General features: G+C 43.9%; 1 protein-coding gene across 1 annotated transcript in view; it reads right to left on the bottom strand.

Moving 5' to 3' along the window:
• The window catches only part of LOC148443123 (uncharacterized), a 99,490-nt gene that overhangs the window by 56,328 nt on the left and 26,190 nt on the right, over positions 1–16,972 (bottom strand). Inside the window, exon 2 of the mRNA XM_088463184.1 lies at positions 276–5,357. Within this exon, the coding sequence (XP_088319310.1) occupies positions 276–5,357 (5,082 nt within the window). The remainder of the gene's footprint in view (positions 1–275; positions 5,358–16,972) is intronic.

A 16,972-nucleotide genomic window follows, 5' to 3' on the forward strand; every position in this document is an offset into this window, starting at 1 on the left:
GTTTTTGCTAAATGTATGAGTTTGAGTCTATGGTCCTGTTTCTCTCTCTCTTATGTGTTCATGTTACTGAGTGTGACTAGAGAGCATCTATACACATCCCAGGGGAAGTTTTATTTAATTTAGATTTTTTTTCCCCATGCCTCCAATATATCCTTCTATCTATCTATCTATCTATCTATCTATCTATCTATCTATCTATCTATCTATCTATCTGATTGAGCGCAACTTTTGGCACAACTGTTCATATACATATTAATATAATGAACTAAAGTTACCTGATGGAAGCTTGTTGGTAACCAGGGTTTCAGAAGCAGCCAGAGGTTTGACCACTCTTTGATCCTGAGGGCCCCCACCAGGCACCGTGTAGAAAGATTTCACAGGAGGCACTTTACTTACAGCAGAGCATAGGTTTGTTGTTTCTAGTGCATAATTGGGAGAGTTTAGTGCAGTTTCAATCTGGGGGGCAATGTCCGATGGCTGAGCCCGGTTATTAGACCGGCCCTTCTTTTCATCTGCCAGGTTCTTGGTGGCGAGGTGGGAGGTCCTCAGATCCTCACTAAACCTACTATTTACACACCTGTCCCGTTTTCTGTTATCACTGTACACCTCACTTTGTCTTTTATCATGTGATGACTGATCAGGTAACTTCTGTAATTCAAGGCCAACATTTTCCCCCACCCTCCCAGCATCGTCATTGTTCTCCTGGGCCAGATGTTTTTTATAAGAAGTAATATCCTCCTTTTTTGTATTGAATATAAATGTGGCTTCCATCTCTTTCGGGGATTTCTTTGAGACTTCTGGATTGGCTTGGTTTACCCAGTCTATCTGCTGCTTCGCCAATTCGCAGACACTTCCAACCTTCTGTGCCTGGGGTGCTGGAGATTTTGCCTTAATCTGCTTGTTTTGTGATACACCCTCAGCGCCGTCATTATCCGTCACCTTAGTAGTTTTACTCGAAGTGGTGTAAGCGCAGGTTTCTGTAGAACCCAACCGAACACTGAGATCCAAAGCCTCCAGCTTGCCAAACGAACCTTGCAGCAACTCGGACATCTCTTGAAAGTCCCTGGACATCTCCACTTTGTCTTTCCGTGTTGTAGAAGTTATGGCTGGCAAGGTCCTGGCAGCCTGTGGTAGGGCCTCTTGCCTTGCGGTGTCACAAAATCTATGCTCTTCTTTACGGGTATCCCCCAATGGATGTTCTGTTGCTTCAAAAATGGAAAATGTGTCTCTCAGTTTGTGGTTTGCATTTATTAATAGTCCGGCTTTAGTATTCAAGGACACAGCATGATCATTGTCTGAGACAACAGGACCGTAGTTATTTACACTATTATCTATGTGGTCTTCAGAAAGTTTACGTGATTCAGGGTTATCTAACTGTCCTATACCAACACACTCTTTGGTATCTGCAGAGTTGTTTTTTGTGGGGCCAGGATTTCCCCAAATATCTGTTCCTGCTGACTCCTCGGTGAAGAGAACATTTGGGCAAAGTGAGGAACAAGGCTGGGTCAGCTGGCTAAGGGTGCTGTCTCCTCCATCTGCATATGAAATACCGGAGTCTTGATTATGGAAGGATAGCAACTTGTTTCGTAAAGTGACATTTTCCCCTGCTGTGTTTTGTTCAAGTTCCAATTTGTTTGTCGTCCATGAAATTTTGGAGGAATTATCATCTGTGCCCAAAGTTGCTTGACTATCACCCATAACGCTGCTCTTCAATTCCGCGTCTGAGGTATTGCTCTTCCATAAATCAGCGAGGCCAACATCAGCAGATAGTGGGCAAACTCCATGTTCCTTGGACGGTTTGTTGCCCTCAAGAACACTCTCCCGATCTGGTGGCTCCTTACAAACACTTTGGTCATGTAGGTTAGTGGACTCTTCAATTTTGGAAACTGTTGTCCCACAACTTGTTTTTGGCATCTGCTTTTTCACAAGACCTACAGCAGTTGCATTGCTGGACCCTGGAGAGTGTTCATCCTGCACTTCTCTTGCTGAATAAGGGCATTTTTTAAATGTACCCTGAAATGCACTAAACGTTTGGAGGTCCTCTGAGGGTTCCGTGGGCACATTGCCCTTCTGTGATTCAACTGATTTGATTATATCTGTGGGTTTATCTGAAGTTAAATGCGGTGATGGAGAGGTCATGGGTTGTGTCAATAGAATATGGGATGTTATGGCAATGTTCGCCTCTTTAGCTGCATTTGTTTCACTATAGCTGGATGTTTCATAATTTGGGGAAACTTTGAAGTCTGTTCGATCAGGGACAGTGCTGTATGGAGAATTATTTTGATTTGCCTTTGAGGGGATTTCATTTGTAATGGGATTGTTAGAATCCTCTTTAACGTCTACATTAATCAAGGATGTTTCTGGTTCTTCATCACCAGTAACAGCTCTACCTGGGCGTTGACAAATCTCATATCTTTTGTCCAGAACTTCACTTTCTAGACTCCTAAGCATAGTCCTATTTTCCATAGAGCTCGTTTCCACCATACATCCTCCAAGATGTGTGTGCGTTTTCTCTCGTTGTGTCTCTTTCTGCAGTGCTACACGTGTTGTATCTGTGGTACATGATGACTGGCGTGTGACGTGATTAGCAGCTTCCTCTTGTTGTTTATGTATCTGAGCAAGGAGAGACGGGCGATCTAGTGGTACCACATCTGCTGGATCGTCTTCAGAATCATAGCATACAAACAGGCACTCTTCCTCTAAATGGGTGTCCTTAATTATATGCTGTGACCCAGATTCTGATGTTGTGCCTTTCTTTTCTCTTTCCAAATTGTATTTTTCCTCCGTTTCTAAAGTAAACGTTGAATATTTTGTGTCTTCTGAGATTCTGAGGGTATCTGGGTCCATCCGCAGCAATGACTTTTCTGCATTTTCATAATCCTGACAGTGAGCAGTGAAATAATTACCATCCTCAGCCAGTTGCACTGCCATGGAGGACTGCCTTCCACTTACATGACGCTCTTTGTTTTCATCTTGCTGGCTTTGCCCCATGGCACTTAGAGGGGGCAGAGTATCGAGCTCTTCGTCGGTATCAAAGCAAGCAATTAGACACTCACCGACATTGCTAATCCCTGCTGCTAGAAAACGCTCCATATCTGATGATGATGATGACGATGATGGCTGTTCTACTACACTGTCAGACCACAACCTCATGTCTCTTTCTTCTAATCTCTGGGAAAAATCTGGATTTACAAAGTTAGCCCCAGTTTCAGCCTCTGGTGTTAATACTAAACTGCTTGCCAGGTCTTCCCTGAACATTTCATGGTGCACATCGCTAGCAGTAGAGTCTTCTAGTTCGCTCGAACTATCTTGAGTGGTACAAGTCTCTTTAGACTCTGGTATCGGAAGACCTTCTGCTGCATGGGATAATACAACACTTTCGTCATGTACTTCTCCGCTACTTAATTCTCTCTCTTCATTTGCAGAAGCACCTTCATCAAGGTTGGAATTTTCCTCTGAAAGTGGTTTATCATGTCTGACCACACCTGCACCATTCACGTCAAGAGCTGACGACGTTGCACGCTCGTCATCAGTATCAGACAGGTCTGATGATGTTTCCATCTCACTTTCGCACCCGGAATTAGAGGTGTCATGTTGGGCTGGGACAGGGGCCTCTACGGTGTTGGGATCAGTATCGGTAGTTACAGCATACTCCTCTGTGCTGTATTTCTTGTCATCCTCATCCCCATTATAAGAGGCTGAGTCTGAGGACTCTGATGTGTCATCTTGGTAAGCAAAGGACTCGTCAACCCCTTCATTGATGGAAGTCTCAGACAACGAATGGAGATATGAGGCAGAGGTACTATCATCATCATCATCATCGCTGCCACCAGCTTCTGCTTCTTCCCCAAAAACCACCTCGCTTTCAGCTGATTCTCCTTGGGGGAACAAGGTGATCTCCATAGACTCTGCTTCAAAAACGAGACTTCCTTGGAATGGCAGCATGAAAGCAGGAATCATGTGGTCATTTTCAGTGCTTGGCAGATTTGTTCTTGGTAATTCTGAATATGTTTCAGTTGAGCTTGATGACTGTAGGGTGCCATCAAGATAGATAGAGCAGCTAGCCTGAGATGCTTGCGGGTCCTCCTCTACTTCTTGAACAATGGAGGCAGCAGTATTAATATATTCAGGACACAAAGGAATGCTAGTAAAGGAAGGTGAAAAGTCAGTTTCCCATTCATCCCCATCCTCATCCTCGACACTGGACTGTATATCGCTAGGGTACCCATCTAAGAGCTCCTCATTGGCTGGAGAGAAGTCTTCGGGGTCTAGGTCTCCATCATAGAGTTCTGGAAGATCTTCATCTAACATGTCAGGGGACATGCAACAGGGGTCTTCACACAGACCTTCCCCATGAGCTGTCATGTGGTCTGGGTAAGGACTGGGAGATTCGGCCGTGTCCGCCTCAGCCATCAAGTTTGGAGAACAGGAGGGAGAGCCACTAGAGGTGACTGAGGAGGCCCAGCTACCGCCCTCTGCAGTGATGTAGGACCCTGAAGGTGATGTGGGAGGAGAAGACATATTGTCATTTTCAGTGTCGTTCTGCTCATCGTTCAGAACAGTCTTTGAAAATGAATGCTGTCTAAACTGGGTGTAGATGTTTTTTACTGGCGTGGACGGAGCAGTGGTGTATAGGTCAGAGTCTGCGTTACAAGCAGGTCTGGAGTGTAATGAAGAGACATCACCTTCTGTGAAGCTGTAGGGTGACTCTTTGGTGGGTTTGACAAATGAAGGCACTTCAGCTACTGATTCACCCTGAGAAAATAGGCCATCTTTTAAAGGGCACTGTCTGCAGGTGTCTTTGTATTCAAAGTGCAAATCATCAGAAGACTCAGGCTCAACGGCTTCCTCACTGTCCCGTCCCAGATTCCCCACAGACGTTTCAGCTTTAGGGTGATGTAAGTGCATTGTCATTTCATCCAACGTGTCCTCAGGAATAGCCTGATTCTCAGGAACCATGGTGCGCACCCTGTTTATAATTCCTGTTTCCTCAGGGCTACAAGATGTCTCTTCCCCCATTACGATTCTTGTATCGAGAGTGTCTGGGTTTTGAACCTCAGAAGGAGAACGTTCTATGGCTTCTTCTGTCTCCTCCTCCTCTGGAGCTACAGGTGACTCGTCCGCTGCCATACAGTCCAGGTGCAGGACACCGGTGGTGCCCCCAGCTGACGCTTCACAGCTCGCTCCTTCTGGTTGAGGTCTATCTCCTTCTTTGGCCTCTAGATATGAAGATACAAGGTCTATGTTGGTGGCACATGATGGGCTCACCAGCAGAGTTTCCTCTAATGGGGTTAAACATTTGGGGGTTGCAGAGTCACTACTTGGAGTTGATGCCGTGGAAGCCACCGGTGATAAACCTGAAATACAAAAACAAACAAATGTGAGATGTCAATTATTTATAAGTAAATTTAAGGAGTACATACTGTATACAAACTACCTAAATGTGTGTAAATATATATATATATATATATATATATATATACACAATTTCCAGGGTGTAGGCACTCCTTATCCAAGGTAAGCTTGCCGTGGTGCTCACTGAATAGTGGATAGAACAAATGTAAGTGTCACTCTCCGGTCTTGATAATAATCCACACAGGTAACTCTGTCACATATCAACGTTTCGAGTTTATTATCAAACTCGTCATCAGGACAAGTACAAACACACACTTCTCACCTTATATACACCTGTATGCCCCCCTCGGACGCGCGTGTCCGGCCCCGTTCAGCGCGGCTGCCGGTCAGGCATCGGCGCTCACCGATGACGTCACCGCTGCCGTCGCGTTGCCTAGGGAACCGTGCACGCACTGTCCGTGTACAAAAATCACATATCATGTGAAACATCACCTAATAGATGTTGCAAAATAAACAAATAAGTGCACTAAAAACTACAGCTAATTTCTGTATATATATAAGTAAATACTTCGATTCTAAGAGTAGATAATTTTTAGGATAATGATTGTTACTAATGCATATGTCAAAAGCACACATTCTAGAGAACAATGTATACACTGTATTACATACATAGGGTTAATATATCTCTAATATCACATCTTATGTATCTATTGAATAATTATTTTTAAAAGTAGAACCCTACTGATTTATAACTATCAATCCTCAACATACTAGTACTACAATACATAGTCTTATTTCATCTCAAATGAATGCTGAAAAGACCAACTGCTCATTAAGATCCTTAGGTTTGATGGTGTCTAATAAATATATCCATTTGGTTTCTAATCTTAACAAGGCTTTATGTCGATCGCCACCCCTGAGATTTTCCGGTATGTGGTCTATGACCATGTGTCTTAGATTAGCCATATTGTGCTTTTCACAGAAGTGTCTGGCCACCGGCTGTTCTGACATTTTCCCATTAATTGCCATTCTGATGGCTGATCTGTGTAGTGCCATCCGTTCTTTGAAAGTACGGATGGTCTTACCCACATAGCACAGCCCGCATGGGCACTTAATCAGATATATAACAAATGAGCTTGTGCAGGTAAGTGGGTGTTTTATTGGGAATTTGCGTCCTGTATGGGGATGCGTGAAAAATGTGCCCGTGATCATATGGCCACACGTCACGCAGCCCATACATGGAAAAACTCACTAGAAGTGATTTATTAAAGAAAAGTATTAAAAAAAGTGATGAGAACGTGGGGAAGATTATTTGGCCACGCAAGTATAGTGTTGCCAATAGCATTATAAATAATAGCACTCGCTCCCTGTGGCCTATTGTACAAAATGATAAGGACCTTAAAGGCCTTAAACACATAATAATACGTCCGTGTTTAAAGAGGAATAGGAACCTTAGAGATCTAATAGTTAAATCTGACATCACAGAGTTGAATAAATTACCTAATATACAAAAGAAAAGCGGAGGTTGCTACAAATGTATGGGCTGCGTGACGTGTGGCCATATGATCGCGGGCACATTTTTCACGCATCCCCATACAGGACGCAAATTCCCAATAAAACACCCACTTACCTGCTCAAGCTCATTTGTTATATATCTGATTAAGTGCCCATGCGGGCTGTGCTATGTGGGTAAGACCATCCGTACTTTCAAAGAACGGATGGCACTACACAGATCAGCCATCAGAATGGCAATTAATGGGAAAATGTCAGAACAGCCGGTGGCCAGACACTTCTGTGAAAAGCACAATATGGCTAATCTAAGACACATGGTCATAGACCACATACCGGAAAATCTCAGGGGTGGCGATCGACATAAAGCCTTGTTAAGATTAGAAACCAAATGGATATATTTATTAGACACCATCAAACCTAAGGGTCTTAATGAGCAGTTGGTCTTTTCAGCATTCATTTGAGATGAAATAAGACTATGTATTGTAGTACTAGTATGTTGAGGATTGATAGTTATAAATCAGTAGGGTTCTACTTTTAAAAATAATTATTCAATAGATACATAAGATGTGATATTAGAGATATATTAACCCTATGTATGTAATACAGTGTATACATTGTTCTCTAGAATGTGTGCTTTTGACATATGCATTAGTAACAATCATTATCCTAAAAATTATCTACTCTTAGGATCGAAGTATTTACTTATATATACAGAAATTAGCTGTACTTTTTAGTGCACTTATTTGTTTATTTTGCAACATTTATTAGGTGATGTTTCACATGATATGTGATTTTTGTACACGGACAGTGCGTGCACGGTTCCCTAGGCAACGCGACGGCAGCGGTGACGTCATCGGTGAGCGCCGATGCCTGAGCGGCAGCCGGAAGCCGCGCTGAACGGGGCCAGAAACGCGCGTCCGAGGGGGGCATACAGGTGTATATAAGGTGAGAAGTAGGTGTTTGTACTTGTCCTGATGACGCGTTTGATAATAAACTCGAAACGTTGATATGTGACAGAGTTACCTGTGTGGATTATTATCAAGACCAGAGAGTGACACCTACATTTGTTCTATATATATATATATATATATCCATCAACTAAGCCCCGGCACTCCATATCCAATATATTGCTCTGGTGCCCTTCTAGAGGGTCGGCGCGCCCACAATACACCAAATATATAGAGAAAGGCGGCACTCAGAGTCTTTTCAATCAAAGGAGAACCCTATACCATGGTGATTTGTTTGGTCAACGTTTCGGGGACTGTATCCCCTTCCTCAGGACAACATCAATACAAAACGTGAACAAAATGTGTTATATAGACAAAAAACATGTCACTTACCCCAATTCCCCAATGGCTGACTGCAGTTGTTTTCATTTGGGGATTTGGGTAAGTGACATGTTTTTTGTCTATATAACACAGTTTTGTACACATGTTTTGTATATATTTGCTATATATATTATATGTATATGTTTCCATATCTATACTTATAATAAAGTTGTAATGGTTGTGTCGGTACATAGAAAAACTGCGGGATGAATTTGGATTGGGTTTTCAATATCGTATAGATTAGTCACCAACTGTAGAAAGAAACTGAGATATGTATTATCTCAGTGTGACATCAGGGAGAGGAGCAATAAAGGAAAAACCACAGGCTTGACACTTGCCGCGTGCAGTGTGCTGGCTCCTAAAAGTACCAGGATATAATAAAGGAAAATGTCAGGACATCTGTCCATGAGCTGCATCTCTAGAGAACGTTGTTCGCGCAGCAAGACAACGACCCAAAGCACAGAGTCATCCACCAAAGAATGGTTAAAGAAAAATACATTTAAAGTTTTGGAATGGCCAAGTCAAAGTCCTGACCTTAATCCAATGGAAATGTTGTGGAAGGACCTGAAATGTGCAGCTCATGGGAGGAGACCCACCAACATTACAGAGTTGAAGCTGTTTTGTACGTAGGAATGGAGTAAACTTCCTACAAGCTGATGTTCAGGACTAATCAACAATTACTGGAAATGTTTAGAAGCCATTATTGCTACACACGGGGGTCATACCAGATACTGAAAGCAAAGGTTCACATACTTTTGCCACTCACAGATATGTGTTATTGGCAGGGCCGGATTAACAATGGGGCGGGTGGAGCTATAGCAAGACATAAGAGATGAATTCCTAAAGGGTTTTAGATGCTTATCTGTACTAATGATTGGCCACAAACATTTAGCTTGTCGGTTAATAGTGGAACTCATGTGGTTAAAGTTGTTAACCCATATATGCCTGTTGGACTGAGCATTCTTGACGGTACAAGGAACACCCAGGAGTTTATCTGCAGGAACTGCCAAAGCTTTAAGTTTGGCTTGTTCCAAAGATGACAAACTGTACCCTCTTTGTAAAAAATTAGTCAGCATCCTATCCAGTTGTTTAATACCTTCTTCACGGTCTTTGGCTATTTGCAAAGCGCGTAGAAACTGTGAGTATGGCAAAGAATTTTTTAATGGTGCTGGATGTGCACTACTGGCCAATAACACATTGTTCCTGTCGGTGGCCTTAATAAATAATGAGGGAACTAATCTACCTCCACACTTAGTAACCGTAACATCTAAGAAGTTCACCGTAGTGAGACTTGTGTGGTACGTGAATCTCACTGGTCTATGCAACTCATTATATTGCTCAATCATATTAACAAATGACTGTGTGGTACCTCCCCACACAATCAACAAATCATCGATATATCGGAAAAAAGCCAATATGTTTTTGGCAATATTAGGATCAGAAAAAAATACTTCATGTTCAATGGCGAACATATACGAATTAGCATATGATGGGGCCACATTGGACCCCATAGCGCAACCGGACAGCTGCAAGTAATAAGCGCCATTGAACATGAACTAATTTCTAGTAAGTGTTAATTCTAACAACTGTAGAAATACTTCCTCATTGATGCCCTTAAATAAGGGATTATCATGTATTAAATTCCTGGTGGCATGTAAACCTTCCCCATGGGGGATACACGTGTAGAGGCTACATACGTCCACCGAACACAAAACACAATCAAGGGGTATATCAGGAAGATCCACAAAGGCCTTTAACAGAGTGTTGGTGTCCTTTAAATATGATGATCTAGCTTGAACACATGGTTGCAGCAAAGCGTCCAAATAAGTAGATGTCGGTTGGTACAGTGAGCCACGAGCAGCAATGATGGGCCGACCCGGCGGCCTGATGGGATCTTTATGTAACTTAGGAATCAAATAAAACAATGGTCTAATGGGAAACTTTACTTCCAAAAATTTTTTAATAGCAGCAGGAATAGTTCCCATACGACAAGCTTCATCCAATATGGCGTCCAATTCCTTTTTAAAAATACACGTTGGATCTTGTGCAAGCTTTTTATATGTAGTTACATCACTGAGTTGCCGGGATGGTTCCTAGCAATAAGACACCTGCTTTTTGGAATCTTACTAAAGATGAACGCATGGCCCTTAAACTTCTAGCTGCATATGATGACATCGTATTCCGCCAAACGGATAAGGGTGGAGGGATTGTTGTTTTAAACCTCGCGGATTACATAGAGGAAGCTGCTCGTGGCTCACTGTACCAACCGACATCTACTTATTTGGACGCTTTGCTGCAACCATGTGTTCAAGCTAGATCATCATATTTAAAGGACACCAACACTCTGTTAAAGGCCTTTGTGGATCTTCCTGATTTACCCCTTGATTGTGTTTTGTGTTCGGTGGACGTATGTAGCCTCTACACGTGTATCCCCCATGGGGAAGGTTTACATGCCACCAGGAATTTAATACATGATAATCCCTTATTTAAGGGCATCAATGAGGAAGTATTTCTACAGTTGTTAGAATTAACACTTACTAGAAATTAGTTCATGTTCAATGGCGCTTATTACTTGCAGCTGTTCGGTTGCACTATGGGGTCCAATGTGGCCCCATCATATGCTAATTCGTATATGTTCGCCATTGAACATGAAGTATTTTTTTCTGATCCTAATATTGCCAAAAACATATTGGCTTTTTTCCGATATATCGATGATTTGTTGATTGTGTGGGGAGGTACCACACAGTCAATTGTTAATATGATTGAGCAATATAATGAGTTGCATAGACCAGTGAGATTCACGTACCACACAAGTTTCACTACGGTGAACTTCTTAGATGTTACGGTTACTAAGTGTGGAGGTAGATTAGTTCCCTCATTATTTATTAAGGCCACCGACAGGAACAATGTGTTATTGGCCAGTAGTGCACATCCAGCACCATTAAAAAATTCTTTGCCATACTCACAGTTTCTACGCACTTTGCGAATAGCCAAAGACTGTGAAGAAGGTATTAAACAACTGGATAGGATGCTGACTAATTTTTTACAAAGAGGGTACAGTTTGTCATCTTTGGAACAAGCCAAACTTAAAGCTTTGGCAGTTCCTGCAGATAAACTCCTGGGTGTTCCTTGGACCGTCAAGAATGCTCAGTCCAACAGGCATATATGGGTTAATAACTTTAACCACATGAGTTCCACTATTAACCGACAACTAAATGTTTGTGGCCAATCATTAGTACAGATAAGCATCTAAAACCCTTTAGGAATTAATCTCTTATGTCTTGCTATCGCAGAGGTAAAGACCTCAGAGATCTTTTAGTGCGTAACGACATCACACAATTGGGTAAATCCAAGAAAAGTAGCTTTTTGGGAAATCCAAAATTGGGTTGCTACAAATGTTCCAACTGCACCACTTGCAGTTATTTACAGACAGGGCCCTCATTGTTCCATCCATTTACAGGTGAGAAATATAATATACGTTATCACCTTACATGTACCAGTTCGTATATTGTTTATGCGATCATCTGCCCATGTTCTAAAATGTACATAGGGAAGACAGAGTGTACACTCAGAGTCCGTATGGGTCGGCTATTAGGGCTGCTATTGCTAGTGGTACCAGTGAACAGCCAGTAGCGAGACACTTTTCTGTGGCCAAACACAGCATTGTGACGTTACGCTATCGCATTATTGACCATGTGCCTCCCCTATATAGAGGTGGTGATCGTGGTAAGAAACTGCTGCAGTGTGAAGCCAATTGGATCATGAGGTTAGATACATTGGCACCTCGTGGTTTGAACGAGACTTTAGGACTACAATGCTTTGTATAAGCAGTGAGTCAGTTAGTTATCTAATATTCAGTGTTTACTGCTGCAGTGGTTAGTAGATTATCATACCTATGGGGGTTGTTGGTTAGGTTTGTGTATTATTCTACACCACAATGAAGTTTATGATATCTTTGGCCTGATTATAGTCAAAACATAAAAATTTTTGAGGGTTGACGCAAAGTGGGTACATGTCTACTACTGGATGTCTTATTACCGTGTACATTAATATGCTATTGTACATTGTGATTGATGCTGTTCCATGTGTTTAATGTTATGTGTTTTACTTTTAAGGTATGTCGTATTGATGTTGTCAATCGTGTATGTATAGGTGTAGGTAGTGCTCATGGTGTTTTTAATATAATTACGGCCGTTTGCCGAGGGTAACTTTATAGTAGGGATGTGCAGGCTCGGATAGGTTCGAGTTTGCACGTGGAGTTCGGATTTTTCCCTCCAAAAAAACGGAACTCAGAACGAGGCAAAACGTCATCTTACATGGACGAACATCATCATTCCTGGTCTTTTGTCCAGGAATGATGATGTTCGTCCATGTAAGATGACGTTTTGCCTCGTTCTGAGTTCCGTTTTTTTGGAGGGAAAAATCCGAACTCCACGTGCAAACTCGAACCTATCCGAGCCTGCACATCCCTACTTTATAGTATCAGTGTTTCCATTTACTGTCACTTAATGGTGCAAATTCTGTTTTAAGCCGGTTAGCGGATTTGACACAGAGTGTGCACATACCCTGTGATCATTTGATTAGCTGTTACAGCTTGTATTAGTGTGTATTCATAGCACCATGGTTACACCAAGGGCTGACTATGACGTTATTTCCTGTGCGACTGCTGTCTGGCAGCGCACGTGTGTAACACCGGAGGTTTGGCTTGCTGGGAGTGAGCTATTTAAGTTTGTCATTTGCATTTGTATTATTGTATAAGCTTGATAAAAGCGCTGATTAAAGGCGCTGAAACGTTGCTGAATCCAGCTATGTGTCCGTAGCGTTTTTCATCCGGAGTGCCGCCTGTTGTTGGAGTATGTGTCAGTGTATCCCCACTTGGAGGTCACAGTGAGGAGGGCACCCGGTACAGCTATAAAGTATACCTGTGAGTGCCGGATCTTGGAGAGTTATATAATTTATTTATTTCTAAGTAAATTATTTATCTATCTTTATATATGTGTTAAGGTGAGAACAGGAGCATATACTGTATATATATATATGTGTATATATATATATATATTCCATAGACAAAAAACCTTACGGTTTCACGTGTCCCATTAAGGCTGCTTAGACATGATCTGAAAATTCACGAAACCTACTGAATTTCTGCCTCTCAAACTCCAAAAAGCAATGAAATTACGATCATTAAGGCTGATGCCTTAACGGACATGTTCCTTGCGTAATACAGATATGGTTTGCCATGCACCATGTGGATAACTGCAGATTCAGCACTCTCACAGAGTGAGATTGCTGTCACACACAATGGTGGAGCTGCTAATTCACAGAATTGTGTGCTCATTGGAATACACGTCTGAGCAGAGAATAGAGCTGCGCAGATGACATAAGAGTATGGTGGATGGGAGGAGAAGACAGGACATTGTGGATGGGGCAGACAGAAAGGCGTGCAGAGGGGAAGATTAAGCAGTACAGATAGGTTGAAAATAGTGGTGCACATGGGGGGGAGACAGAGTGGCACGGTTTGGGGGAACAGCAACATGAATAGGGAATACAGAGTAGCATGGATGCGGGAAGATAGAGCAGTGCAGATGGGTAAAGACAGATGGGTGTGGATGAGGAACACAGACCAGCACAATGGGAGAACACACAACAATAGGGATTGGGGGAGACAGATTGGCGCGGAAGGGAGGGAAAAGACAGAGTGGCATGGTTGGGGGGGACAGAGTGGTGCAGATGGAGGAAGAAAGAGTGGCAGAGATGAGGGGCAGACACCATGACAAGGCTGGGGGCAAGGCAGTGGTGCAGATGGAAAGATAGACAGGACGGTGCACATGGAGAAAGACATATTGGTGTGGATGAGGGCAGACTAGCACAGTTCAGAGATCACACAGCTGTAGGGATTGGGGAAGTTATAGCAGCATAGAGGCACAGATAGTGTACATGCATAGACAGAGTATGATAGTTTTAGCAATTAGGGAGCTGAATGTGTATAATGAATGAGATGGATGTATGGAGTGAGAAGGATGTTGGAACCCAGTGGGATTATTGTGGTGACTGAATGGGATGATTGTGGGCACTGAATGAGATGTGGGAGCCACATAACTGCTCAGACCTCAGTTGCATAGACTGTATGTGTGTATTCCAATGACCACACAATTCTGTGAATTAGCAGCTCCACCATTTTGTGAGTGACAGCAATCTCATTCTGTGAGAGTGCTGAATCTGCCGTTAACCAAAGGGTGTGATGGCATACCATATCTGTATTGTGCAAGGAACACGCCCATTAAGATTTCAGCCTTAATGATCGTAATTTAATTGCTATTTGGAGTTTGAGTGGCAGATATTCAGTAGGTTTTGTGAATTTTCAGATCAAGTCTAAGAAGCCTTAATGGGACATATGAAACCGTAAGGTTTTTTGTCTATGGAATTTCATAGCTTTTTTAAAATGTATTAACTATCAGGGTTTGGATGAGCAAACCGGGCCACCTGCAGAGGAGTATGGCAACACAATGGTGCACTAACGCAGGTGGAAGAGGAGACAGCACACAGGAGGTTGGTTTGGGAGGTGCAGAGTGCAAGACGGCTGTAGGCGTGTGGGGTAGTGGCAGCAGCTGTGGTGCAGAGCAAAGGGGCATCAGCGGGTGACAGAGGGCTCACTGGTAGTGTGCATATGCACCTGAGAAGAATAAAATCAATAAGTCACAGAGGCACAAACACAGCAGTGAGATCCATCTACGCATCTATGTTAAAAAGTCCTGGTTGTGTTTAAATACAGAGGAAAAATAACGTAGGGGTCCCCTGTACTTAAGAACAACCAGCATTGGGCTAGTCAGAACCAGCCCTGGTTGCCAAAATATGGGGGACAAATGACGTAGGGGTCCCCTGTATTCAGCGCAACCAACACTGGGCTCTGAGCCAGCCCCGGTTCTGGAAATACAGGGGGAAAAAAATGCGTAGGATCCCCCTGTATTTACCAGAACCAGCACTGGACTCTTTCTAGTGGGGGGTGATGCCACAGCCAGGGGAACCCCAGCCAAAGCATCAGCCCTGACCGCTAGTCAGCTCAGGCCGGGGATCCCTGGGGAGCTAGGGACCCCCCAATAAAGGGGTCCCCCTCTCCAGGGCACCCCAGGCTGATAGCCCGGGGCTATCCCCAGCAACCCGGGGCGGTAGGTGCTGGTTGTGGTGTGTGTATATATATATTATATATACACATATATATAAGTGTTTATATATATATATATATGTGTGTGTATATATAGTTATACACACACACACACACACACAGACACACAGTGGTAAATAGGGAAGGACAGGAGCTTGGGGCACACTTAAGGGGGCCCAGCAGTCACTAACCTGCTCTTGACAGCTGCAGCTGTCTTCCCCCTGCAGTCTCATGCTGGGCACACACTAGACAATATGTCGTCCGATCTGATGGATTGGACCGACATATTAGGCACATCATCTAGTGTGTACCCTCTATGACGCTGACGATGCTCACTCTGGCACGTGGTCAGCTACATCCTCTGTCGGCTCTACATAAAGGGCCAACTGGGGATGTCGTTAGCGAGGGCCATGTTGCTGAATGCAGCATAGCTCTCGCCGTCGCTGCCCGCATCAGCAGGTGGGTATGCAGTGCCGACACCTGCTCCCCCGATCGGGCTGGGTACACATTGCCTAGGCCTAATGCCGTGATGAGAGAAGCAGCTGCTACCAGAAAGGTTCCCTGCAGAGTCAGTAAGTATGACACACACGCCTTCCCTGCATCACACTGTACAGACACACCTTCCCTGTGTGACACTGTACAGACACACCCTCCCTGCATCACACTGTACAGACACACCCTCCCTGCATCACACTGTACAGACACACCCTCCCTGCATCACACTGTACACACATGCCTTCCCTGCATCACACTGTACAGACACACCTTCCCTGTATGACACTGTACAGACACACCCTCCCTGCATCACACTGTACAGACACACCCTCCCTGCATCACACTGTACAGACACACCCTCCCTGCATCACACTGTACACACACGCCTTCCCTGCATCACACTGTACAGACACACCCTCCCTGTCACACTATACAGACACGCCTTCCCTGTGTGACACTGTACAGACACGCCTTCCCTGTGTGACACTGTACAGACACACCCTCCCTGCATCACACTGTACAGACACACCCTCCCTGCATCACACTGTACAGACACGCCTTCCCTGTGTGACACTGTACAGACACACCCTCCCTGTCACACTGTACAGACACACCCTCCCTGCATCACACTGTACAGACACACCCTCCCTGCATCACACTGTACAGACACACCCTCCCTGCATCACACTGTGCAGACACGCCTTCCCTGAATTACACTGTACAGACACGCCCTCCCTGTCACACTGTACAGACACACCCTCCCTGCATCACACTGTACAGACACACCCTCCCTGTCACACTGTACAGACACACCTTCCCTGTCACACTATACAGACACACCCTCCCTGTGTCACACTGTAAAGACACACCCTCCCTGTCACACTGTAGAGAACCTCCTTCACTGTGTCACTGTAGAGACCCTCCTTCATTGTGTCACACTGTAGAGACTCTCCTTCCCTGGGTCACACTGTACACACTCCTTCCCTACAGATACACCTTCCCTGCATTACACTGTACAGACACCACTTCCCTGCGTCACACTGTACAGACACTCCTTCCCTGTGTTACACTGTACAGACACACCCTTCCTGCATCACACTGTACAGACACACCCTCCCTG

This window comes from Taudactylus pleione, unplaced genomic scaffold (assembly GCF_031769625.1).
Source record: "Taudactylus pleione unplaced genomic scaffold, aTauple2 ptg001330l, whole genome shotgun sequence".
NCBI classification, from domain to species: Eukaryota; Metazoa; Chordata; class Amphibia; order Anura; family Myobatrachidae; genus Taudactylus; species Taudactylus pleione.